The 27,506-nt window shown below is 45.7% G+C and overlaps 1 protein-coding gene across 1 annotated transcript in view; it reads left to right on the forward strand.

Moving 5' to 3' along the window:
• LOC139276152 (copine-3-like) overlaps positions 1-27,506 on the forward strand; it is a 102,065-nt gene continuing 74,559 nt past the window's right edge. Inside the window, exon 1 of the mRNA XM_070893699.1 lies at positions 1-80. Within this exon, the coding sequence (XP_070749800.1) occupies positions 56-80 (25 nt within the window). The 5' untranslated portion in view covers positions 1-55. The remainder of the gene's footprint in view (positions 81-27,506) is intronic.

A 27,506-nucleotide genomic window follows, 5' to 3' on the forward strand; every position in this document is an offset into this window, starting at 1 on the left:
CCAGGACTGAAGGTTGTGTCAGTCGGCATTGTGCGCGAGCGGGCTGGGTGAGCTAATGAATGTGGCTGCGGCGCCCACTGGTAACACTTTTCTTTGTATAGCTACTTTTCCTAATTGTACTAAGGAATTATATACAATAAGGTACTTGTTATGTTTTAAAAAATATATATTTTCGCTTCATAGAGACGCGGTGAAGTCAGTTTTCAACGAGAAGATGTGGCCACTCCTGGGGTAGTTTTACGCCTATTCCTCAGTGTGATGTCTTTCGGAATGATCAGTGCGTTATTTTACAGGGCGTCGTCACAGCAGGAACTAGGGCTGTGTTGTGCGACTGTTGTCATAGTCCTCTCAAATCTGTACTTTGAGTGATGACATCTTGCTTTTTATTGGACCTCTGCAGTGGAATTCTAACGATTTTTTTAAAACTGAAGGCTCTCTGTGAGAATAACATTGCAGATTAAGTTGAATTTTGTGCACCGAGTGGTTCAAACCATTGAGTAAAGTTCCCAATAGTGTCCGTGAAATTTTGAAACGTAGTGTTGGTCAATAGTATGTAAGTGGTAATAGCACGTTTAAAAATGTCTTGTGTGCATGGTGTCTCAGCTGCTCGATTTTCTGCTTCATTCGCCAAATGCGTTTTTTTCTTCCTACTTTGTTATTTTTCACTTACTGTTTTGCTAATTCTGTGACGCAGAAATTCGCTTTATCCTCAATCCCATTTCAACAAAACTGTTCTTTAGGGATGAACAAGTGTTAGTGCATTGCACACTCACTTTGTATCAACGCTGCTGTTTCATTTTGCACGGAGAGTGATTATAGTGTAAATACAGTTTTGAGTCTGGAATCAAAGGCCCATCTAAAACTGCAGCGAGGTGAATGAGAATCTGGAGGAGCTGTTGTCATAAGAATTAGGAACAGGAGTAGGCCATCTAGCCCCTCGAGCCTGCTCCGCCATTCAACAAGATCATGGCTGATCTGGCCGTGGACTCGGCTCCACTTACCCGTCCGCTCCTCGTAACCCTTAATTCCCTTATTGGTTAAAAATCTATCTATCTGTGATTTGAATACATTCAATGAGCTAGCCTCAACTGCTTCCTTGGGCAGAGAATTCCACAGATTCACAACCCTCTGGGAGAAGAAATTCCTTCTCAACTCGGTTTTTTTAAATTAGCTCCCCCGTATTTTGAGGCAGTGCCCCCTAGTTCTAGTCTCCCCGACCAGTGGCAACAACCTCTCTGCCTCTATCTTGTCTATCCCTTTCATTGTTTTAAATGTTTCCATGAGATCACCCCTCATCCTTCTGAACTCCAACGAGTAAAGACCCAGTCGACTCAATCTATCATCATAAGGTAACCCCTCATCTCCGGAATCAGCCTAGTGAATCGTCTCTGTACCCGCTCCAAAGCTAGTATATCCTTCCTTAAGTAAGGTGACCAAAACTGCACGCAGTACTCCAGGTGCGGCCTCACCAATACCCTGTACCGTTGCAGCAGTATCTCCCTGCTTTTTTGTACTCCATCCCTCTCGCAATGAAAGCCAACATTCCATTCGCCTTCCTGATTACCTTCTGCACCTGCAAACTAACTTTTTTTGGGATTCATGCACAAGGAATCCTCGCCGGCCGTCCGGACACGCCATGGCGTACCATCTTGCCGTCCGGAGGAGGCGGGGGTCCCCGATGGAGGGCACTCTATGCGGGAGTCCTCCCACTATTCATCGGGGACTTGGCCTGGAGGGTGGTGCACGGAGCAGTGCCGAGCAACAAATTTTTAAGCCGGTTCACAGACTCCCATGCCGCCTGCAATTTCTGCGGTCTGGAGGAGTCCGTGTTCCATGTTTTTCTTGAGTGCACGAGGTTGCAGCCCCTGTTCCATTATTTAAAGGGGCTGCTCCTGAAATTCTGGCTGCACTTCAGTCCCACTCTCCTGATCTTTGGGCACCCTGTGCGGAGGGGAGTGGGTAGGTCCGAGGGCCTCCTCGTAGGACTGCTCCTGGGCACGGCCAAGGGTGCCATCAGCCGGTCCAGGCAGCGGGCGGTCGAGGGGGTCGTTCAACCTGACTGCCTGCCTCTCTTGCGCTCTTACATCCGGTCCAGGGTGTCCTTGGAGATGGAGCACGCGGTGTCCACCGGTACGCTCGCGGCCTTCCGGGAGAGGTGGGCACCGGAGGGACTGGAGTGCATCATCACGCCCGGCAACCAAATTTTAATTTGATTTTACGTTTTAAAGTTTAATTTGTTTTAATTGCCGGTGCTTTTAGTGTCCCCCTCCCCTTTTATAGGGGGCACTGGAGGAAAAAAAAGTGATTTTAGTGCCCAAAAAAAGAAAAACACAAAAAAAAAGCACCAAAAAAAAGGGGCCTTGTAAATGTCTGGTGTGTCATCCAGGTCGGGTGGCACCGATTAATGTTTTATGTTTTACAGGTAAATTCCAAAAGAGTTTCATGCACAAGGACCCCCAGGTCCCTCTGCACTGCAGCATGTTGCAATTTCTCCCCATTCAAATAATATTCCCTTTTACTGTTTTTTTTTCCAAGCTGGATGACCTCACATTTTCCGACATTGTATTCCACCTGCCAAACCTTAGCCCATTCGCTTAACCTATCTAAATCTCTTTGCAGCCTCTCTGTGTCCTCTACACAACCCGCTTTCCCACTAATCTTTGTGTCATCTGCAAATTTTGTTACACTACACTCTGTCCCCTCTTCCAGGTCATCTATGTATATTGTAAACAGTTGTGGTCCCAGCACCGATCTCTGGCACACCACTAACCACCGATTTCCAACCCGAAAAGGACCCACTTATCCCGACTCTCTGCTTTCTGTTAGCCAGCCAATTCTCGATCCATGCTAATACATTTCCTCTGACTCCGCGTACCTTTATCTTCTGCAGTAACCTTTTGTGTGGCACCTTATCGAATGCCTTTTGGAAATCTAAATACACCACATCCATCTATCCTCTATCCACCATGCTCGTTATATCCTCAAAGAATTCCAGTAAATTAGTTAAACATGATTTCCCTTTCATGAATCCATGTTGCGTCTGCTTGATTGCACTATTCCTATCTAGATGTCCCGCTATTTCTTCCTTAATGATGGCTTCAAGCATTTTCCCCACTACAGATGTTAAACTAACCGGCCTATAGTTACCTGCCTTTTGTCTGCCCCCTTTTTTAAACAGAGGCGTTACATTAGCTGCTTTCCAATCCGATGGTACCTCCCCAGAGTCCAGAGAATTTTGGTAGATTATAACAAATGCATCTGCTATAACTTCCGCCATCTCTTTTAATACCCTGGGATGCATTTCATCAGGACCAGGGGACTTGTCTACCTTGAGTCCCATTAGCCTGTCCAGCACTACCTCCCTAGTGATGGTGATTGTCTCAAGGTCCTCCCTTCCCACATTCCCGCGACCAGCAATTTTTGGCATGGTTTTTATGTCTTCCACTGTGAAGACCGAAGCAAAATAATTGTTTAAGGTCTCAGCCATTTCCACATTTCCCATTATCAAATCCCCCTTCTCATCTAAAGGACCAAGATTTAGTCACTCTTAGTCACTTTAGTCACTCTTTTCCGTTTTATATATCGGTAAAAGCTTTTACTATCTGTTTTTATGTTTTGCGCAAGTTTACTTTTTCATAATCTATCTTTCCTTTCTTTATTGCTTTCTTAGTCATTCTTTGCTGTCGTTTAAAATTTTCCCAATCTTCTAGTTTCCCACTAGCCTTGGACACCTTATACGCATTGGTTTTTAATTTGATACTCTCCTTTATTTCCTTGGTTACACACTCATGCCTCTTTGCTTTTGAGTTAGTTTGCCCTTTCACACTCAATTTAAGCTCCAACAACAAATTGCATTTATATAGTGTCCTTTTAATTTCGAAAAAATATCCCAAAGGGTTTTACAAAGGCATGTAGAAAAAACAGACACTGAATCAAAGGAGAGATTAGGAAGGATCACAGAGGCAGGTTTTTAGGAGGAAATAGAGGTGGAGGAGTATCGGGAGGCAGTTCCAGAGTGTGGGACCTAGCTGGTCGAAGGCAGGGATACCAATGGTGGGGTCACGGGGGTAGGGGAGATACACAAGAGGATGGCATCATAGGAAGAGAGATTTGAGGGAAAGGCTGGTGGAGATTATAGGCAGTGGATGAAAAATACAAAGATGAGAATTTAAAATTGAAGGTGTTGGGAGCAGGAACATTATTTAAGTAAATAATGAAGGGCTGAGCAGGACTTGGTTGTGGAATAGGATATCGATGGCAAAGTTTTGGAAGAACTGAGGTTTATGAAGGATAGAGTATGGGAGGCCACTAGACCAATCAGGAGGGTATTGGGAGTAATTGAGTCTGGAGATGACAAAGGCATGAATAAGGATTTCAGTGGCAGATTGACTGAAGTAAGGAGAGGTGGGCAATGCTACGGAGGTAGAAGTAGGCAAAGTTTGTGTTGCTGGCGATTATGGGGTTGAAATCTCAATTCAGTGATGAACAGAATACTGTGGTTGAGAACAGTTTATTTTCAGTCTGAGGCAGAATATAACAAGAAATAGGATCAGGAGTAGGCCATAAGGTTCCTCGAGCCTACTCCGCCATTTAATACAATCGTGACTGATCCGATCAGGGACTCGGATCCACTTCCCTGCCCGCTCCCCATAACCCCTTATTCCCTTATCGGTAAAGAAACTGTCTATTTCTGTCTTAAATTTATTCAATGTCCCGGCTTCCACACCTCTCTGAGGCAGTGAATTCCACAGATTTATAATCGTCCTGAGAGAAGAAATTCCTCCTCATCTCAGTTTTAAATGGGTGGCCCCTTATTCTAAGACTATGCCCCCTAGTTCTAGTCTCCCCCATCAGTAGAAACATCCTCTCTGCATCCACCTTGTCAAACCCCCTCATAATCTTATATGTTTCTATAAGATCACCTCTCATTCTTCTGAATTCCAATGAGTAGAGGCCCAACCTATTCAACCTTTCTTCATAAGTCAACCCCCTCATCCCCAGAATCAACCTAGTGAATCTTCTCTGAACTGCCTCCAAAGCAAGTATATCTGTTCTTAAATATGGAAACCAAAACTGTATGCAGTATTCTAGGTGTGGCCTCACCAATACCCTGTGTAACTGTAGCAAGACTTCCCTGTTTTGATACTCCATCCCCTTTGCCATAAAGGCCAAGATTCCATTGGCCTTCCTGGTCACTTGCTGTACCTGCATACTAACCTTTTGTGTTTCATGCACCAGGACTCCCAGATCCTGCTGTACTGTAGCACTTTGCAATTTTTCTCCATTTAAATAATAACTTGCTCTTTGATTTTTTTTTTCTGCCAAAATGCATAACCTCACACTTTCCAACATTATACTCCATTTGCCAAATTTTTGCCCACTCACTTAGCCTGCCTATGTCCTTTTGCAGGTTTTTTTGTGTCCTCCTCACACATTGCTTTTTCTCCCATCTTTGTATCATCAGCAAACTTGGCTACGTTACGCTCGGTCCCTTCATCCAAGTCATTAATATAGATTATAAATAGTTGGGGTCCCAGCACTGATCCCTGCGGCACCCCACTAGTTACTGATTGGAAACCTGAGAATGAACCATTTATCCCAACTCTTTGTTTCTGTTAGTTAGCCAATCCTCTACCCATGCTAATATATTACCCCCAACCCTGTGAACTTTTATCTTGTGCAGTAACCTTTTATGTGGCACTTCTCAAATGCCTTCTGGAAGTCCAAATACACCACATCCATTGGTCCTCCTTTATCCCGTCCTGTTCGTTACATCCTCAAAGAATTCCAGCAAATTTGTCAAACATGACTTCTCCTTCATAAATCCATGCTGACTCTGCCTGACTGATTTATGCTTTTCCAAATGTCCTGTTGCTGCACTCCCAACATTTTCCCAATCATAGATGTTAGGCTAACTGGTCTATAGTTTCCTGCTTTTTGTCTGCCTCCTTTTTTAAATAGGGGCATTACATTTGCAGTTTTCCAATCTGCTGGGACCACCCCAGTATCCGGTAAATTACAACGAATGCATCCATTATCCCTGCCGCTACTTGGCTTAAGATCCTAGGATGCAAGCCATCGAGTCCAGGGGATTTATCCGCCTTTATTACCAATATCTTACTGAGTACCACCTCCTTAGTGATTGTGTTAAGTTCCTCCCGCCTCCCCCCATAGCCCCTTGACTATCCACTGTTGGGATATTTTTAGTGTCCTCTACCGTAAAGACTGATACAATATATATTTGTTCAGAGTTTCTACCATCTCCATGTTCCCCATCACTAATTCCCTGGTCTCGTCCTCTAAGGGACCAACATTTACTTTAGCCATTCTTTTCCTTTTTATATACCTATAGAAACTCTTGCTATCTGTTTTTATATTTCGTGCTAGTTTACTTTCATAGTCTATCTTCCCTTTCTTAATCATTTTTTTTAGTCATTCTTTGCTGGCTTTTAAAAGCTTCCCAATCTCTGTCCTCCCATTAGTTTTGGCCACTTTGTATGCCCTTGTTTTTAATTGGATACCATCCTTTATTTCTTTAGTTAGCCACGGATGGCTATCTTTTCTTTTACACACTTTCCTTCTCGCTGGAATATATTTTTCTTGAGCGTTAGGAAATATCTCCTTAAATGTACGCCACTGTTCATCAACCGCCTAATACTTTAATCTATTTTCCCAGTCCACTTTAGCCAACTCTGCCCTCATACCTTTGTAGTCTCCTTTTATTTAAGCTTAGTACGCTGGTTTGAGATCCAACTTTCTCGCCCTCAATCTGAATTTGAAATTCAACCATGCCATGGTCACTCGTTTCAAGGGGATCCTTTACTAGGTGATTGTTTATTAATTCTGTCTCATTACACAGGACCAGTTCTAAGATAACCTGTCCCCTGGTTGGTTCCATTACATACTGCTCAAGGAACCCATCCCTTATGCACTCTATGAACTCTTCCTTAAGGCTACCCTGACCAATTTGATTTGTCCAATCAATATGGAGGTTAAAATCACCCATGATTATTGCTGTTCCCTTTTTACAAGCCCCCACTATTTCTTGGTTTATACTCCGACCAACAGAGTTGCTACTGTTAGGGGGTCAGTAGGCTACGCCCACCAGTGAATTGTTCCCCTTATTATTCCTTATCTCCACCTAAACTGTTTCAACACCCTGATCATTTGAGCCAATATCATTTCTCACTATTGCAGTGATTCCATCCTTTATCAACAGAGCTACCCCACCTCCTTTTCCTTTCTGTCTGTCCTTCCGAATTGTCAAGTACCCCGGAATGGGTGATTTTAAACTCCATATTGATTGGACAAACCAAGTTTGACAAATTTGCTAGAATTCTTTGAGGATGTAACGAACAGGGTGGATAAAGGGGAACCGGTGGATAAAGGGGAACCAGTGGATGTAGTGTATTTGGCCTTCCAAAGGCATTTGACAAGGTGCCACATAAAAGGTTACTGCACAAGATAAAAGATCACGGGGTTGCCGGTAATATATTAGCATGGATAGAGGATTGGCTAACGAACAGAAAACAGAGAGTAGGGATAAATAGTTCGTTTTCGGGTTGGCAATCAATTAACCAGTGGGGTGCCGCAGGGATCAGTGCTGGGACCCCAAATATTTACAATCTATATTAACGACTTGGAGGAAGGGACTGAGTGTAATGTAGCCAAGTTTGCCGTCGATACAAAGATGGGAGGAAAAGCAATGTGTTGAGGCTGCACAAAATCTGCAAAAGGATATAGACAGGCTAAGTGAGTGGGCAAAAATTTGGCAGATGGAGTATAATGTTGAAAAGTGTGAGGTCCTGCACTACCGCAGAAAAAAAAATCAAAGAGCAAGTTATTATTTAAATGGAGAAAGATTGCAAAGTGCTGCAGTACAGAAGGACCTGAGGTACTTGTGCATGAAACACAAAAGGTTAGTATGCAGGTACAGCAAGTGATCAGGAAGGCCAATGGAATCTTGGCCTTTATTGCAAAGGGGATGGAGTATAAAAGCAGGGAAGTCTTGCTACAGTTACACAGGGTATTGGTGAGGCCACACCTGGAATACTGCGTACAGTTTGGTTTCCATATTTATGAAAGGATATACTTGCTTTGGAGGCAGTTCAGAGAAGGTTCACAAGGTTGATTCCAGAGATTGGGGGTTTGACTTATGAGGAAATGTTGATTTAGGTTGGGCCTCTACTCATTGGAATTCAGAAGAATGAGAGGTGATCTTATCGAAATGTATAAGATTATGAGGGGGCTTGACAAGGTGGATGCAGAGAGGATGTTTCCACTGATAGGAGAGACTAGAACTAGAGGGCATAATCTTAAAATAAGAGGCTGCCCATTTAAAACTGATGAGAAATTTCTTCTGAGAGTTGTGGATCTGTGGAATTCGCTGCCTCAGAGAGCTGTGGAAGTTGGGACATTGAATAAATTTAAGATCGAAATAGACAGTTTTTTGAACGCTAATGGGTTGTGGAGAGTGGGCAGGGAAGTGGAGCTGAGTCCATGATCAGATCAGCCATGATCGTATTAAATGGCGGAGCAGGCTCGAGGGGACATATCGCCTACACCTGCTCCTATTTCTTATGGTATGTTAAGTTCCCAGTCTTGGTCACCTTGCTACCACGTCTCTGTTCTGGCTATCAGATCATACCCATTTGTAACTCTGCTGACAGCTCATCTAATTTATTATGAATGCTGCGTGCATTCAGAAAAAGAGGTTTTAAATGTGTTTTCTTACCATTTTCTCCTGCTTTGGCCCCAGTTTCTGATACTCATGTTTATAGATTCTGTCCCTGTCATGCTCTGGTTTTCATTTCCCCCAATGCTACCCTGCTCTGTTGCCTTCATCTTGTTCTTTTGAGCTTTTAGGTCTCTACTCACCTCAACCCTTCTCCCCACCGCCCCCCCCCCCGAGTAATTAGTTTAAAGCTCTCTCTGCAGCCCTAGTTATTCGGTTCCCCAGGACCCTAGCTCCAGCACGTACCAAGTGGAGTCCATCCTGACGGAACACTCCCAATGCCCCAGGTATCAAAACCCATTTCTCTCACACCAGTCTTTGAGCCACGAGTTTAACTCTCTGATCTTGTTTAACCTATGTAAATTTTCTTGGGGCTCGGGTAGTAATCCAGAGATTATTACCTTTGTGGTTCTACTTTTTAATTTGGCCCCTAGCTGCTCATAATCCCTTAGCAGAACTTTCTTGTCTGTCCTTTCTATGTTGTTGGTACCCACGTGGACCACGACAACTGGATCTACCCCCTCCCACTCCAAGTTCCTCTCTAGCCCTGAGGTGATGTCCTTAACCCTGGCACTGGGCAGGCAACACAGCCTTCGGGATTCACGCTCACGGCTGCAGAGAACTGCATCTATTCCCCCTTATGATACTGTCCCCTACTAATGTAATGCTTCTTTTTACTCCTCCTGTTTGAATGGCCTCCCGTACCATGGTGCTGTGGTCAGTTTGATCATCCTCCCTGCAGTCCCTGCTCTCATCCACAAAGGGAATAAGAGCCTCGAACCTGTTAGACAAGAGCAAGGACTGAGGCTCCTCCATCACTACCTCCTGCATTCCCATACCTTCCTCACTCATCGTCACACCCTCCTGTCCTTGACCATTAGCCAAATCTGAGTTAGTTAGCCTAAGGTGTGTGACTACGCCCTGAAACACGGTGTCCAGATAACTCTCCCCCCTCCCTGATGTGTCGCAGTGCCTGCAGTTCGGACTCCAGCTCATCAATGCGGAGCCGAAGTTCCTCAAATTGCAGGCACTTACCGCAGACGTGGTCACCGTGGACCTCAATGGTGTCCACCAGCTCTCTCGTGTTGCAGCACTGACAGATCACCTGCCATCTTAATGTATTTAATTAATTTAAATAAGTAAGTTTTATTTTTAGTCCCACCAATGCCACAGAATTCTAACCCTTAGTAAAACAAAAACTACTGCTATTTAGTAAACAGTGGATGAATTAATTAAGCAAGAAAGGAGAGAGAACTCACCAACCAATCACTTTCCTGCTTTCCTGTGACGTCTAATGCAGACGTGCGTGCTGTCTCTTGAACGCAGCATGCACGTCTGCATGAGCCCCCGGCCTGCGAGCACCATCGGAGCAGGCCGGGGAGCAGAAGGAGCAGCGTGGCAGCCTAGCCCAGCAGTCTGTGCGGCCCCCGGTCTGCGAGCAACATCGGAGCAGGCCGGGGAGCGGAAGGAGCAGCTTGGTGGTATACCACTTCAGGGAGCAGCACGTGCTGGAGCAGGAGATCAATGGCAGTGAAAAGGGACGTCGTCAAAGTCCAGGTCAGTGATTGGAACGTGGGCAGGTACAGCAGGAGCGGCGAGGTCAGGGCAAAGGAGCAGCGAGAGATTGTAGAGGGATGTAATTGGGGTCCAGAAGAGGCGAGGGCCCAGAGGTAGCACGGGCCAGCCCACTCTGCGATATGTGTGCGCACTAGGTCCGTGTAGCAGAGTTGGTCTCCAGTCGTCTTGGTTAACCCTTGCTACTGGACAAGACCTAGCTCTGTCAAGCCCGTGTGGTGGCTGGTGTGCAACGGCCATCACATGTTAAAAAAATCCAAGCACAGGCATTTTCCACCCCTCAAGATTTAGTTCGGACCTGGAACTTTAGGTCCTTTATTGAAACACCTGTGAACTTTTTGACGTGGAAGCAAGTCATCCTCGATTCAAGAGACTGCCTATGATGATGAATGTAGTTGCCCAGTTCCACCTCGTCACAGTCACCAACCTGCTCGCGCTGCTCCCTGGCGTATCTAGCCGCCGCCGCTGCCTTTAAGCTGTCTGTGGGGGGGGGGAGGCGCTTAGCTGAGGTCGCGGTGATCTGGGGCATTTTCCAGCAAAGAGGATGAAGATGATGGCTACAGTCTCACTCGTGTTTAGCTGGAGGAAGTTCTGTATCCTCCAAGACTCTCGCTTGTTAGAGGTGAGGGTGGAGAAGACAGAAAAGGAGATAATTGGACAAACAGATGATGGGTCAAAATAAATCATGGGGAGGTAGAGTCTGGGTGTCATTGGCATGCATATGGAAGCTGAAACCATGGGTTTGGATGATAACTCAAAGGGGCGAGGTAGATGAGTAAAAGGAGGGGCCCGAGTACAGTTCCTTGGGGGACTCCGAAGGTGTTCGTGCAGGCGTGGGAAGAGCCCCCATTGTTGGCTATGATCGGTTATGTAAGAGCAGACCCATCCCTAAGACAGCCTATTTCCACCTCTGTAACATCACCCTGCCTCAGCTCATTTGCTGAAACCCTCATCTATGCCTTTGTTACCCCTAGACTTGACTATTCCAACGCACTCCTGGCCGGCCTCTCGTCTTCCACCCTCCGTAAACTGAAGTCATCCAAAACTCTGCTGCCTATGTTCTAACTCTCATCAAGACTCGTTCACCCATCATTCCTATGGTCGCTGACCTACATTGGCTCCTGGTTAAGCAATGCCTCGATTTTAAAATTCTTATCCTTGTTTTCAAATTCCTCCAAAGCCTCCCTATCTCGGTCACTACCTCCAGCCCTACAATCCTCCCAAGATTTCTGCCCTCCTCCAAATCTGGCCTCTTGACCATCTTCGATTTTATTTGCTCCACCATTAGTGGCCGTGTCTTCAGCTGCCAAGGCCCTAAAGTCTGGAATTCCCTCCTTAAACCTTTCTGCTTCTCTACCTCTCTCTTCTCCTTTAAGGGGCATCTTAAAACCTACATCTTGGTCATCCGCCTTAATATCTGCTTGTGTGGCTTGGTGTCAAATTTTGTTAATGCTCCTGTGAAACGCCTTGGGACGTTTTATTACATTAAAAACGCTATATAAATACAAGTTGTTGATGATGATGATCATCGTTATCCATCACCAAGAAGCTCCAGTCCATTAGAGCTGGACAATGGAGGAGGATAATGTGTCATGAGGTTGATGAGGGATAATTCACCATGGTCGCTGTCACAAAGGATGTAATTCCTGATTTTGGTTAGCGCTATTTCAGTGCTGTGGGAGGGGCAGAAAGCTGATTGCAGAATTCAGATAGGAGATTGTGGGAAAGATGGGCACAGATTTTGTAGGCAACAATACCTTCAAGGACCATGGAGTGGAGTGGGTGATTGGAGTTGAGGTGGTACTTCGTGAAGATAGGGTGGAGAGTGGATTTTTTTTTTAAAGTATGGGTTAATGGCTATGAAAGCAAGGGGGAACAGTGCCTGAGGAACGGGAACCATTTACATTATGGGCTAATAGTGGACTAGGGAGGGAATCAGAAGTTTAGTAGCAGTGGAATTGAGGGACCAGGGACTGGGTGTTGTGGATATGAACGTGAAGATAGAATGATTGATTCAAGGTAGAGTGAAGGCATGACAATGGGGAGGTTTGGCTTAGTAGGCAAGGGGAAGGGATGAGCAGCTGAATGGATGGTCTCTATCTTGGTGACATAGAAATCCATGAACTACTCGCACTTGTTAGAGGTGTGGATGGAGGGGGCAGAGGAGAGTTGGCGATTGGTAGTCAGAGAGAGGGGTTTAAGGATGCGATTGGTAGCATAGAAAAGGAGCCTGAAATTGCTTTGTATTGATGCTAAACTAGTAGTGTGAATGCACTGTTGGATTCAGCTCCTCGTCCACTTTTGGGGGGGGGGAGGGGGGGAAACCAAAACATTAAGAACTCCTCTGCACCCCCAAGCAGCACAAAACATTGAACATCCTGGACTCTGGATACACCTTCCCCTTCATACAACATGATTTCTAGCTGGGCAACTAATGTCCACACTGCAATATACTGTTAGTTATCTGATTCCTGTGACTCTCCAAGATAGTTGGATTCAATTTTAGCTGTGTGTTAGAAGGAGGTACAAGCAAAGCTGATATCCTCTTTCACAAGTGGGAAGGGAAATCGCAGGGTTACTCAATCACAGGCTGTGATCAGTAGCCTGCAGAAAAGACAGCTATAGTCAGGCCTACTCTCACTGTGCACCCAACCAATTTGGTTAAAATCTACAATTTAAATGAAATAAATTAATTCTGTTCCCAGTCATTCCCATGCATAATTTATATTTGTATGTACTGTCATCTTTCCATTCAAATGCCCCTATGTTAATATTCCTTTTTCTATATTTGTTCTCGGAATGTGGGAAACACTGGCAAGGCCACATTTATTTCCGATCCCTAGTTGCCCCGAGAAGGTTATGGTGTGCCTTCTCCTTGACCTGCTGCAGTCCTTGTGGTGATGATGTTCGCACAATGGTGTTGGGTAGGGATTTCTTGACTCAGCGATGAAGGAACAATGATATGAGGAGTTTTCAATGTTCATTATGTCCACACCTATGTTACATCTGATGATGCCTGTCCTGTCACATTTTTAAGAAGAATCTGGTAGCCTGTGATGTTAGAATCCTTTTTAAGAATTGCTTTAATTTAAAATTCTAATTCTTCTCCAGCCATATCATCTCTGAGAACTCTTCCTCTAACTCTGGTCTCTGATAGGAATCCGTATGAGCTGTGCTAAAGATTTGTTGTTTGCACTTTAATTGTACTTTTACTAAAATCCATTCCTATGTTTTCAAGCACATTCCATGTTTTATGCTGTACAATTTTAAGCTACCTAATACTGCATTTTGACTCTTCAAAGTCTAAATAAACCATTGCAATGGCCCTGAAATTCTGGTCGGTGGCTCCTTTCGAACGAACGCCTCCGACCGGAGAATTTTAACGAATTTACCTGGTGGTCCTGGAGATGCCTGGGATTCCGGTGGGGAGGCCTTCTCTTCCCGTGTTGCGAAGCGCACTCCCGTCCTCCAGGTTCCAACGCAGATGCAATCAATCAAGTAAGGTATTCCACAGCATTCTCATTAATAGCAATGAGAACTCGTAGCTACAGAGGCGCAAGAGATGGGTAAATACCACAATCTTGCCCATGCGAATGTCCTGGCTGTGAAGATGCGAAGGATCGGTGTCGAGGAAATATTTAGCTTAAATTAACTTGGGCGGAGACTTTCAGAAGTTGCTTCGAGAGAAGTTTATTACTAAAGCTAACAAGATATCTTGGAGAGCTTGCTTGGACCGTACCAAGGCAGAACTCTCCCGTACAAGCAAATTGCACTTATCTTTATACAGAAATTGAATACAGAAATAGAAAAGGAATCTTATTCATTCGTCCCGCGAGTACAAAGGTCGTCTCGGGAGGTACACACTCTATCTGTCCTTGCATAGTTTTTCTCTGTTCACAGTCTAATAAGCAGAATCAAAGGAGACTCCCTTTTAATATCAGATAGTCATTTAATTGCATCTGTAAGTTTCAAGGCTAAAAAGCGTGGCTATTTTCTAGTCTTATTATTTCTTTAAGCATAGCTAATAGAAAAAGAATTTAACCCTTCCCTCTTTCATAAGCCATGGATTCATAGATTCTTTCTTCCACAATTCCCTCCTTGTTGATCTTTTTATTTTTTAGATCAACACAATTTCCTATATCTTCTTCTTTATCAAAAGGGGGTGTATACCCTTCCGGATAGGGTCGCATTTGGAGATAATCGACTTCATCAACCTTTTCCTCTAAGCGACTTAACCTTCCTTTCATGCATACACCTTTTCTTTCTATTTCGGAGAGCAGGCCTATTACTTGACTAATTACGTTTTTTAATTTTATCCACATTCCGCAAAGGATTATTAATAATACAAGCATAACCACACCTACGATTACTATGGGGTGTATAGCAAGCTTCAGTACTGCTGTAGCTTTTGGGGACCATCCGGTAAACACATCCCACCAGTGGTGTACTGTCAAAGAGGTGACTTCGTCTGCGATTCTCACTAGCTGCCCCTTCTTGTAACTCATTTCGACTCTAAATTGGTGGATGTCTCTGCCTTGCTTTGACAGAGCCTCCTCAATGTTCTTGTCATTCCGTATCAAATTGTGCAATCTGGTCAAATTAATTACAGGGGGTAAGGGTTCAATTTTGTGCATAGACAGATATTTGTCTACATTTTGCCACTGCCCAAAGGTATAAGTTCTTTTTACTGCAGGATCATACAGGGTGTAGACTCTGCTTACGCATTTATTAATGGGGGGTTTATACAAAATTCCATCCAGATAGACAGGTTTATTTCCTGTCACGCAGATAAATAAGTCGTTACAATAATAACACGTCCACACGATAGTAACAGTGACCCAAATAATAAAGGCCCAAACTTGCACACAGATGAGCTCTGACATTCGTCTGTGAATTTTGTGCAATAATTTAAAGTCCAAATATTTAATACAAGAGCAGGTACAGTTCTTCAGCGAGAAGATGGCTGTTTTCTTAATCGGGCGACCGTAGTACGTCCTGGTTCAATGCCTTTTCCTTCGGCTGTGATTCGTCGGGGAAATAATGTTTACAGCGGGTCGCATGCACCCAGTTCGTGTGCTTTTCCAACTTCAAAGCGGTTCGTGTTGTGAGAATTATCTGATATGGTCCTTTCCACCTAGGAGAAAAGGATTCTTTGTTTAATGTTTTTACCAACACTTGATCTCCAGGCCTGAAGGGGTGCATATTTCCTTCCGATGGGGGCACCTGTGTCTGCTTTATTTGTTCATGCAGACTTCTTGCTATTTCACACATGGCCTGAGCATACTTTAGTGATTTTTCATCGTTCCAAATTAATGCTATTTTTTCATCTGACAGTGGTGGTTTTACGCCGGTAGGCATTGGTCTTCCCAATAAGGCTTCATGTGGTGTCAAATCAGTGTTTCGGTTTTTCTGGTTTCTCATTGTATACAATACTAATGGTAAGGCTTCTGGCCACTTCAGTCCAGTCTCCTGACATACCTTGGTAAGGGTAGATTTTATTATCCCATTTACTCTTTCTACCATTCCCGAGGACTGTGGCTGATATGGTATATGTAACTTCCACTGGAACCCTAACGCTTCTGCAAGGTTCTGCACTATTTTTCCGGTGAAGTGGGTTCCCCTATCACTGTTGATTCCCATAGGTATCCCATATCTTGGTACTATTTCTTTAAATAGAATTTTTACTACGGTTCGGGCATCGTCTTTCCTAGTGGCGTACGCTTCTACCCACCTTGTGAACATATCTACTATGACTAATAGATATTTAAGACCTGATACTGGAGGCATGTGAACAAAGTCAATTTGCAAATTTTCAAAGGGCATACTTGGTTGAGGTAGATGATCATATCCAGCAGGTGTTTTACCTCTGTTATTTTGTTGACAAATTTGGCATGTTCTAGCAACTTTCTCAATTACTACTGTCATTCCTGGTGCATACCACTGTGCATTAATAGCATGTATCAGATACCAAATGCCGTTTTTTAGAAAACAACCCTGGTTTTCCCAAGTTCTTCCTTCTTGTATAGTAACTTGTTGTTGGGCTGTTTTAAGTTGTTGGATGTCAAGTACCTGTGGAGGGGAGACTGAGACTGCTTGAAGGCAGTCTGCCTGTGCCGAAGCGGCCTGTTTGGCTGCCTCGTCAGCCCTCCTATTTCCTACTGATACTTCATCCTCACCGGTTGTGTGAGCTGCACATTTAATAACGGCTACCTTACTTGGCAACTGAATGGCGTCTAATAGATTAAGCACCAGTTGAGAGTGCTTAATATGCTTTCCACCAGAGGTGATAAAGCCTCTGTTTTTCCACAGTTGTCCAAAATCATGGACCACACCGAATGCATATCTGGAATCAGTATAGATATTAGCAGTTTGATCTTTAGCTATTATACAAGCTCTAGTGAGGGCAAACAATTCAGCAGCCTGAGCCGAGGTTCCGGGAGGCAGGGCGAATGATTCAACAGTTTCGTGGGGATTTACAATAGCATAGCCTGCCAAAAACAAATCATCCGACGGCCTATGTGATGATCCATCCGTATAGAGAATAAGATCAGGATTGTCCATGGGTTCTGTGAGCAAATCTGGTCTTGGTAAGGTGGCTACTTCCACCGTTAACAGACAATCATGCTGGTCTGGATCCTCTACTTCTTTAGTAGGAAGAAAGGTGGCTGGGTTCACTACCGGTGCACGTCGAAAGGTATAGTTAGGGTGTGACAGCAGTAATACTTCATAACCTGTTCTTCTAGATGCTGTAAAGTGTTGTGTGGCAGCTGAATTCAAAAGTAATAACACAGCATGGGCTGTAATGACAGTACATGGATGATCCAAGACAATAGGTACCGACTTCTCCACCATGACCGCAGTAGCAGCTACAGCACGTAGACATGCTGACATTCCCCTTACTACTGGAGGCAGTAAAACCGAATAATAAGCAACTGGTCTATTTCCCCCACCATGTTCTTGGGTTAGTACTGCTGTTGCAAATCCTTCTTTTTCATTCACATGCATCTGAAAGGGTTTACCATAATTCGGAAGTCCCAACGCCGGAGCATTAGTAATGGCTTTCTTTAACTGTTTAAATGCCTCCTCTCTCTCTGGGGTCCATTCCACCTTGGGTGGGGCATCATTTAGGGCAGCTGATCTTAGGACCGCATCCCATTCTCGATAATCGGGGATCCATTGTCTACAGTACCCAACCATCCCCAAAAATGACAAGATATCCTTCTTTGTCTTTGGTATGGTGGCCCTTTGAATTGTCTGAATTCTTTCGGGTCCTAGCTGCCTTTGCCCTTGAGAAATGTGAAAACCCAGGTACTGGACTTGAGTCTGACAAAATTGTAGCTTTTGTAACGACACTCGGTGCCCTCTTTCACATAGGTGCTGTAACAGTTTCAAGGAATCTTGTATGCACCTGTATCCGTGGCTGGAAGCCACAAGCAAATCGTCCGCATACTGCAGCAGTACAGACTGGTCTGATAATGAACAGTCTTCGAGGTCTCTTTTTACTGCTGCTGCATATACTGCGGGGCTTTCGGTGTATCCTTGGGGCAACCTGGTCCATGTGTACTGCTGTTTCTTGTGGGTGAAAGCAAACAGATACTGACTCTCTTGATTTAACGGGATGGAGAAAAAAGCTGAACACGGGTCTATCACAGTAAAGACAGTTGCTGTTGGTGGTATAGCAGATAGTATAATGTTGGTGTCCGGTACCACAGGGGTGATAGGGACTACTATCTTATTAATAGCTCTCAAATCTTGCACAAATCTCCATTCATTCGGCCTATTAACCTTTGGTATGGGCAGTATCGGAGTGTTACACGGGCTCTGTGTCTTTTCTAAAACTCCTTGTTCCAACAATGCAGAAATGACTGGCTCTATCCCATTTTCTGCCTCTGGGGGCAGTCTGTATTGCCTAATGCTTGGTAACACGGCATTCTTTATCAATTGTACCCGATGGGGTACTGCAGAATGTACTTGCCCAACATGATTCTTATGCTTTGCCCAAAGTTCAGAAGATACTTGATTCAATGCCATTGGCAGCTTAGGGCTTTGTTGTTCCGGGGGTTGCTGTTTTTTAAAAATGGAAGCATGATTTTTACCTTTCCACTGGAGAATCCCCCTGTTGTGGGTGATAAAGTCTATCTGAACACTTTGTAATTTTATTACTGCCCAAGGTCGATAGCCGTGTTGCTGTTTTTCTCTTTCTATTCCTACAATCATCGGACCTATATCTTCAGGTTTCGCTGGCGGTTTTACAGCCAAGGTCAGATGGGGTGTCGAGTTCGCTTCCCTAAACCGCTGTTGCTGTAAGGGTGTCAAGTCGATGGCTACTCCCAATCCTTCTGGTCCAAAATAAATGCGGGGCGTAGCTTCGACTATTTCTTCTCTATTTAAAAAGGATTGTACCAAACACTGGTAAGTTTCAGCTTTTTTGACAAGTGTACCAGGCTGTACAGTGAAGCTGAACTGTCTCAAAGCTTGTCAAAATTATATACATCAATTCTTCAGTATTAGGGTCAAATTTAGCTTTTAAGTTTTGTAAATCTTCGTGTATCAAGGGGGAATAGAAGTTGCCAATCAATTGCCAACAATAGAGGGCAGCCTTTTCTTTGTTATCCTCCCTTCTCTCTTCTTCAATCCCATTATAGAACTGATGGATTTTATTTGGAGGGAGCTCCATGTACATTCCTTCCTTTGTGCAATAAATTGTGGCTCCTAGTTTGCACAAAGTCTGTCTTCCCAATAAAGGGAGAGGTGTTGTTTTAGAGACTATCAAAGTCTCATCATTAACCGATTGTCCTTCAATTATCAATTTGGTAGGTTCCGATAAAAATTCTTTCATGGGGATACCAGCCACACCCATACTTAAGACGGTGGTGTTGCTTACAGGTAATCCCACAGAGGATGGTACAGAAGACAAGTAGCACCGGTATCCACCAGGAATTTCACATAAGTGTCTCCTACTTTTACTACTGCCAGAGGGTTTTCTTCTATGTCCGCTGATAGGCGGAGGGCTGGCGCCTGTACCACTAAGCCTCCGGGGCATCCCTATGCTGATTGGTGCGGGTTGGGGTTAGAGAACGAAAACTGATGGGCCAATGAAGGTGGAGGTTCGGGGAAACCCCCTTGCAATCTTCCACCCTGTTTCGGGGGGCATCTGCAATCGCGAGCCCAATGCCCTTTTCTTCCGCAATTTCGCTACACATCTTGAGAGCGGTCTCTTTGGGGCCACTGTCCTCTCCCTCTTCCTCGTCCTCCATATCCTCTATTATTCTGTGCCTGTCCTCTTCCCTTTTGCTGATAGTACTGACCTGCTGTTTTAGCCTTATTTTCCTTATAGGTAAATAGTCCCTCCCTATCCATGTTGGCCAAGACGGTAATTGTTTCCTCCCAACTTTTTCCTTGCCAGTCCAAAACCTTTATTTTGTATGTTCTTGCTTGTTGTGGTAACATACAATTTAACAAGGTTTGCACTACCAAAGGTTCATTTTGATCCATTGGTATTCCTGCATGCTCGTCCCAACTATTTTTCCATCTGCCTGCAAAATCTATCATCGATTCTTCTGCTTTCTGCAAGCAGCGGGTGACTTCTCCTATATCTCCATGTTTTTTAGCTCCCTTTAATATGGCATCCTTGCCCCGGTGTTGTAACCAATGTTCCCGGGACTCATTTCCTTCTATGTCATTATCTTCCCGCCAATCTCCATTTTCGCCGGCGGGTATAGGGAACATATCTTTTACCCCCTGCCAAGAGGACCCATATGCTGCCTGCAGTAATAATTTCACATCTCCGGGGAGGGGGTTATAAATGGTACAGGTTTGTTCAAGCCAGTTGTGAAAGGCTACTGGCTTCTTAACAGGATTAGGGGCGGCTGATATCATATCTCTGGCTTCTCCAGGGGACCATGGTTTTAAAACTGCCGTAGTTCCTATCATTACCCTAGGATTTTGGCTGACGTGGGTTTGGGAAGTAGAGTCAGCGGCTTCTCTTTGAGCCGCTTGCCCTCTTGTTTCTACCCCATATCTGTGGTCTATGCCCTCTTGTCCAGAGGCTCTGGCGTCCCCTGACCCAGATGCTCCCGGGTCTCCTCCATCGGCTCCTCCACCTGCTCCGTTTTCATTTTCTAGTGGGTTTTGTGGATTTTCTCGTCGCCTAGAGGCCTGATCCAGCTGAGCGGCCACTATTTCTATAATCTCCTGCCAATCATCTGGCTTGGTGGTTGGAAGACGGGGGTATAAGCCGACAGGGGAAGCGGTCATAACCGGGGCACTCGGGGGGCTGTAAGAGGGAGGGGGCTTCTCCTTACTCTCCTCCTCCTTCTTTTTAATTTTAGGGGGCTGGTGCCTCTTTGCCACCTCTGTCCATTTTTTAAAACAATTCTCCATATAATCCTTATCCCAAGTGGGGTCCCCCGCCCCATCTTTGGTGGTCTGTCTCCATTCCTCAATTAAGGACAATTTAAAACTTCCTCCATACGGCCAATCCCCATCAGACCAACCGTACAAATCGCTACTAAATGTTACCGCGTATCTGTCGTCTCCTGTTTTTTTAATTACAGTGTCCGCCGGCGAGCCAGGCGGCACAATAGGATCTCCTACCTTCTCTCGTTGCTTTACTACCTTACTGATTCTTTTCTCAGTCTTAGGATGTACTTTCATTCTTTCAGTTGAGAGGTCGTCCGTCTTTCCTTTTCTAGGAACTGGGCGCGAGCGCCCTGCTCGACTAGAGCCGTTTCCCATTCTTCCGGGTGCAACGTCTCGCGATCTTTTCTGAAATGAGAGTTAGGACAATCCTACAAAATATACAATAATTTACAAAGCGCTCACCGGTGTTCTATTTTCTGCTCAGCTCGGGGTCTCCTTTTGCCTTTTTGTTATTTTAGCTTCTTAGCGGTAGCTACCTTATGCCTCACCCTCCAGGGGATCTCGGCGGCTCGTCCCCCTTTCAGCTAGGACGGCCTAGGCACCTTCCTCCTTTCAGCTAGGAAGGTCCTTAAAATTCCTCTTTTCTCTTTAAAAGTTAAATTTAGTTCTTTTGGATCTCGTTTTTTTTTTAGAGATCCTGCCGGACTACGCCAGAATCTGTCGAGGAAATATTTAGCTTAAATTAACTCAGGCGGAGACTTTCAGAAGTTGCTTCGAGAGAAGTTTATTACTAAAGCTAACAAGATATCTTGGAGAGCTTGCTTGGACCGTACCAAGGCAGAACTCTCCCGTACAAGCAAATTGCACTTATCTTTATACAGAAATTGAATACAGAAATAGAAAAGGAATCTTATTCATTCGTCCCGCGAGTACAAAGGTCGTCTCGGGAGGTACACACTCTATCTGTCCTTGCATAGTTTTTCTCTGTTCACAGTCTAATAAGCAGAATCAAAGGAGACTCCCTTTTAATATCAGATAGTCATTTAATTGCATCTGTAAGTTTCAAGGCTAAAAAGCGTGGCTATTTTCTAGTCTTATTATTTCTTTAAGCATAGCTAATAGAAAAAGAATTTAACCCTTCCCTCTTTCATAAGCCATGGATTCATAGATTCTTTCTTCCACAATCGGAAAAGCCGGTTTTCGGCGCATGTGCATTTTTTGCTGAAAACCGGCTTTTGCGATGCTTTCCGAGGTCCATACACACTCTGTACAGACCCAAGGAGGCCGGGATTTTTGCCCCATTATTTTATTTGAAGCTGAGTTCCATCCTTTTTTAAATGTATCACTTTGGAGCTCACCTCAAACTAGCCCAGCTTACAAATGCATGGTGTTCCCAATTTATTCACCTTCCTGTGACACTTTTACATATTCCCAAAATTGAGGCTAATCCTTTCTAATTACAATAGAAAAGATTTAGAAGTAAGATTTATAATTTCCAAAATGACAACAGTGACTACACTTCAAAAGTAATTAATTGGCTGTAAAGTGCTTCGGGTCGTCCTGAGGTCGTGAAAAGTGCTATATAAATGTAAATCTTTTTTTTTTAAGTGATTACAAGTAATCTCTACACTTAAATTAAAAGCATGGTATTTAGGAATGTTTAGCTTTGGAAAAGATAATTACAATCTGACCTCAAAGTTTAAAAAAAAAACTGTATTGTGCACTTTGTTTTATAACCATTAGTTGCTTCTAATGGCAAAAAAAACTATCTGGCTCCCTTTTAAACTTGCTGACACTGTCTCCCTATGCATTGAGTTCCAAAGACCCTTACCACTCTGTGAAATAGTTGAATCTGATATTTGTTTTACATTAAGTGCATAGCAACAAGGTACAGGCAGAAATATCCCTAACCAGGATTGATTTCTGATTTAATGATACTGATGGTACTGGCAGTGTGGAAAAATGTTTTAAAAACTGTATTGAGTACAAGCAAGCAATATTGAAATGCCGTTCCCTGTCTCATCAGTGATTTAATTAATTGTTTTTGGGCAGACACCAGTTAGCATGATGGAGAGCACATTTTCTATTTCCACTCTTAGATACCTTAAGTATTTTGCCCATTCAGTGATGACAAATGACTAGCTGGAGGAACTTCCAGATCTTTATGACAGATAGTGCTGCAAAAAATGGTTGTTCAACAGGTCTGGTTCATTAATTGTACTGCTTGTATTTCAATGGAAATAATTGGACCAACTGTGGACAATAATACGGATGAAAAGATTAGAGATCACTGATTTATATAGGATTGCAGGAACTTGAATATAATAATTAAACATAAATGCAAAGCATGTGAAAAGGTGCCAAATGGTTGGTGAATGTGCTGTGCAGTCGGGTTTTATTTCATATGCCTTGTTACCCACTTAGTCAACAATCACAGGCAGTCACTGACTACATGAAATTTGTTTCCACACAAAGAAGGGACAAAGGAAAATAAACTCTCTTTATGTTAATACCAGGGCCTGTAAGTTGTTTTGTGTGCTCCGTGTGTCTCTGACTCTCCCTTGAGTCGACCCGTACTTTAAAACTCCCCGGTTCGGGTTGTTTCGCTTTGGACGGCTGGAGCTTTTGCCAATAGTTCCTGCCTAGCCCGTCGACTAGCGGGTAATCCCACAGAGAGAGAGAGACCAAGGTCAGATAGGTCTTCTCCTATGCCCAATGCGCAGCGTCCCCAGCGGGATTACTGTGTAACCCGGCCGTGAGCGGATGCCACCTGGTTTATGTCGCGAACCACAGGCCCTACAACCCCCAAGTTTCGGACACAAGGAGTTACTATGGATAGATTATAATTGACTCCAAGACAAAACAAAATAGTTCCAGTTGGTCAAAGATCGATTCCTTTTATTACATTCTCAAACCGACAACTCCTGCTCCTCTCTCTTACGGCTTGAAGAGTAGGTGACTGTGGACACTAGCTTAAAACCTGAGACTAAATATCCACCCTGTCGGTTACGCTGAACCAACCCCCTTCCCAGCATCGAAACCTAGAAAATGGAAACCCTTCTAACTAAACCCCTCTCCCGGTTTGGTCAGACACACACGTGTTAGCTTGCGTCTTGGACACTTGCAGTTCCTCAGCAGCTAAACACGCTGGCGGTCTTGGGGATTTCCAGAGGTCCATGCTGGTTATAATTACCAGCTCTTGTCGTTGATTCACACGGTCCCGGGTCTGTTCGGCTCTGAAGACAAAACTGTGTCTAACAGAGGCATGTGATGAGGCCGAGAGAGTTATGTTCAGGCGGTATGCGAGGCACTCACTTCGGGCGTCCCTGGAGAGTTGACGGACGCATAGCCACTTTTTTTCCCCCAAAATATACTTTATTCATATAAAATTTTCACAATACACTGGAAAATAGCTCAGTACCTAGCGTGCATTTCATTTCAAGGTACAGTTTAGTACAATCCGTAAATCACGTTACATGTAGTACTGTGCAAATGAGGGTATTACATGGAGCAGATGAGAACAGGTTTACCTTGGATTCCAGGATACATTTCAATGCCGATCATGAATCACGTTACATGTAGCACTATGCAGATGAAAGCAGTACACTGAACGGATGAGAATACATTTACATTTCTTTACAAGTTACTAAACAGTGCAAAGACTTTCTTTATATATGGCACAACACAGGTGTTTTTCAATACATGGTGCTCTGTATACAAGCAGATTAACAAGTACAGCCCGAGGGGGGTCTGATTCCATCCCCTGCGTTTACCATGGCGGAAGGGCCTTAAATTGTGGCTCTTCCCCATCGTGCCTTTGCGGCGACTGCACCAATCTTTAGTGCGTCCCTCAGCACGTACTCCTGGACCTTGGATTGCAACACTTGGCCGTGGATATCTCCTTGCTCTGGAAGATCAAAGTGCGTCTTATACCGAGTTGATGGCTCTCCAGCAGCAGAATATGTCTGTCTCGGTATGCGTCCCTGGGAACAGTCCGCAGAGCACAGAGTCCTGTGTTACAGAACTGCTTGGGATGAAACTCAACAGCAACCATTGCATCTCCTTCCAGACCTGCCTTGCAAAGGGGCAGTCCCAAAGGAGATGGATGACAGTGTCATCCGCACCACAGTCAACTCGGGGGCAGAGTGCCATGAAGGATCTGACTGGTAGGGCCCTTCTCGCCGCCAACCAAGCTACATCTTGGTGCTTGTGTGAAAGCTCTGGCGATGAGACATTCTGCCAAACGAGTTCGACAGTCTGCTCGGGGAACCGTCCGACAGGATCCATCATCTCCTTTTTGTAGGGCGTCCAGGACCTTGCGTGTCGACCACTGCTTTATGGCCAAAGGTGTTTTTCTTGAAAAACTTTTCCACGAAGGACAGGTGCTGAGGCATGGTCCAACTGGTTGGAGCGTTCCGCAGCAGACTGGCCAGAACCATCCTTCGCAACACCGGGGACAGATAGAATCTCAGCACGTAGTGACATTTGGTGTTTGCGTACGAAGGGTCTGTGCACAGCTTGATGCAGCCACACACAAAGGTGGCCATCAGGATGAGGGCCACGTTCGGAACGTCCTTTTCCCCCCTTGTCCAGAGATTTGTACATCGTGTCTCTGTGGACACGGTCCATTTTTGATCTCCAGTCGAAATGGAAGACGGCTTGGGTGACTACCATGGGCCACGTACAACAACACTGAGAGCACCTCACTCCTGATGACCAAGTTCTTTCCTGCAATGGAGAGTGAACGCTGCTTCCACCATCCCAGTTTGTTTGGCTTTAACGATATGCTCCTTCCAGTTTTTGCCGTCTGCTCCGAACCATATTCCCAAAACCTTCAGGTAATCTGACTTCACAGTGAAGGGAATAAAGGATCGGTCGGAGCAGCTTCCAAAGAACATGGCCTCGCTTTGGCTGCGATTTACCTTCGCTCCCGAGACCAGTTCAAACTGGTCACAGATTGCAAGCAATCCGCGGACCGACTGTGGATCCGAGCAAAAGACGGTGACGTCATCCATGTATAGGGAGGTCTTGACCTGAGCGCCTCCGCCTTGGGGATGCTTCGACCAGGTGCCCTCACCTGGTGTTGGTTGGTCCTTGTGTGCATCCCGTGTGGTATCGTCGCTCACAGCGTTCTGGAGCTGTGGTGCATCTGTCGCTTCGTCGCTCCCGGAGATCCGGAGTGGGGGTACATTGGTGGCTTCGTCGCTCCCGGATGCGTAGCCACGTAGGAAACCCCGTTCCAGATGGTAGAGAAAGTAAGCCACTAAATCCCCCAAAGTTCAGCATCTTTATAGCCCGTATAATACACACAACTGGCTGGGTGATTTCTGGTTACCATGGTCGCGGAGATGCTAGTTGGTCTTCCTGGTGACGTCTCTGTCCTGGATTGGCCATTTCTGTAGATGAGCAGTTCTCGAAGTGCAAACCGTTTGTTGAGTTCTTGACTGCTCCTTCATTGAAAGAGTCCAGAGGCATTACATTTGGCCTGCAAACTTCATTGTCCATCCAGACATCCTGGCACCATGGACAAAAGGTGTTTTTCCACAAATCACACACAGTTCAAAATCAAAAGGCCTTTCCCTTTCATGATGTCAGCGTTGAGGCTGGTCCCATGCCAAAAGACAGACAGCTCCTGCTATCAGTCCTTTTTAACGTCCAAATTATGGGCCCAAGCTTCGAGCCGCGCCTAGAACAGCGCAGTCCCGACCTGGACGCCCGTTTTTCGCGCCACAAAGTGCGCCGGAAAAAAACCCTCCAGATTCTCCACCTCCCTGCAGTTCTTCTGGCCCTCGGCAGCAGCACAGCAGGAGCTGTAGGGGGCAGAGCCAGGTCCCTGCGCTGAAAACAGTGCCAGGACCTCTGCACATGCGCGCTGCAGTGGGCACGCAAGTGCAGTAGCTCCAGGCGCCCGAAACTGTGTGGGAGGGGCCCGAAGCACGCAGCCCCTAGCCCTGGCCGAATGGCCTCACTGGGGCTGCGTGAATAAGGCTCCTGCCACGGCCAGCTCCTGCTTCCTCCCGACTCGACTCCTGCTTCCCGCCCCCGGACCGGACCCGACACCCGCTCCCCCCCCCCCCCCCCACCTCCGGACCGGACCTGACACCCGCCCCCCCCCCTGCCCCCAGACCAGACCCCACCCCACCGCCGGACCCGACACCCGCTCCTCCCCCGCCTCCGGACAGGACCCGACACCCGCCCGCCTCCGGACTGGACCCGACAACCCCCCGGACCTGCCCCCCCCCCCCCCCCGCCTCCGGACCGGACCCGACACCCGCTACCCCCGGACCGGAGCCGACACCCCCCCGCCCCCGGACCGGACCCGGCACCCGCGCGCTCTCTCCCCAGAACCCGACCTGACCTCCCTCTCCCTCCCTCCACCTGACCCAAACCGAACCGAACTCCCTCCCACCAACCCCCGACCCGACCCAATGCCAGCTACCTGTAAATCTGGTGCTGGGGACAGGCCCGGCCCGAAGTCTCGGGCCCGGCCCGTACAGCTTCCCTCCCCCTTCTCCTTCTCCTTCTCCCCCCCCCCCCCCCCAAATCTCCTTCTCCCCCCCCCCCCCCCCAAATCTCCTTCCCCCCCCCCACCCCCCCCAATCTCCTTCTTCCCCACCCCCCCCAATCTTCTTCCCCACTCCCCCTCCCCCCCCCAATCTCCCTCTTCCCCACCCCCCCCCCAAATGTTTGTAAACTTCACAAACAACACCCCACCCCCCTCCCACCATTCCCTACGCCTGACTTGTAACCTACGCCTGATTTTTTTTAAGTGTAGACAAGGTTTTTTCGAGCGTACAAAAATCTTCACTTACTCCATTCTAAGTTAGTTTGGGGT

This window comes from Pristiophorus japonicus, chromosome 1 (genome assembly GCF_044704955.1).
Source record: "Pristiophorus japonicus isolate sPriJap1 chromosome 1, sPriJap1.hap1, whole genome shotgun sequence".
In the NCBI taxonomy this organism is placed as follows: Eukaryota; Metazoa; Chordata; class Chondrichthyes; family Pristiophoridae; genus Pristiophorus; species Pristiophorus japonicus.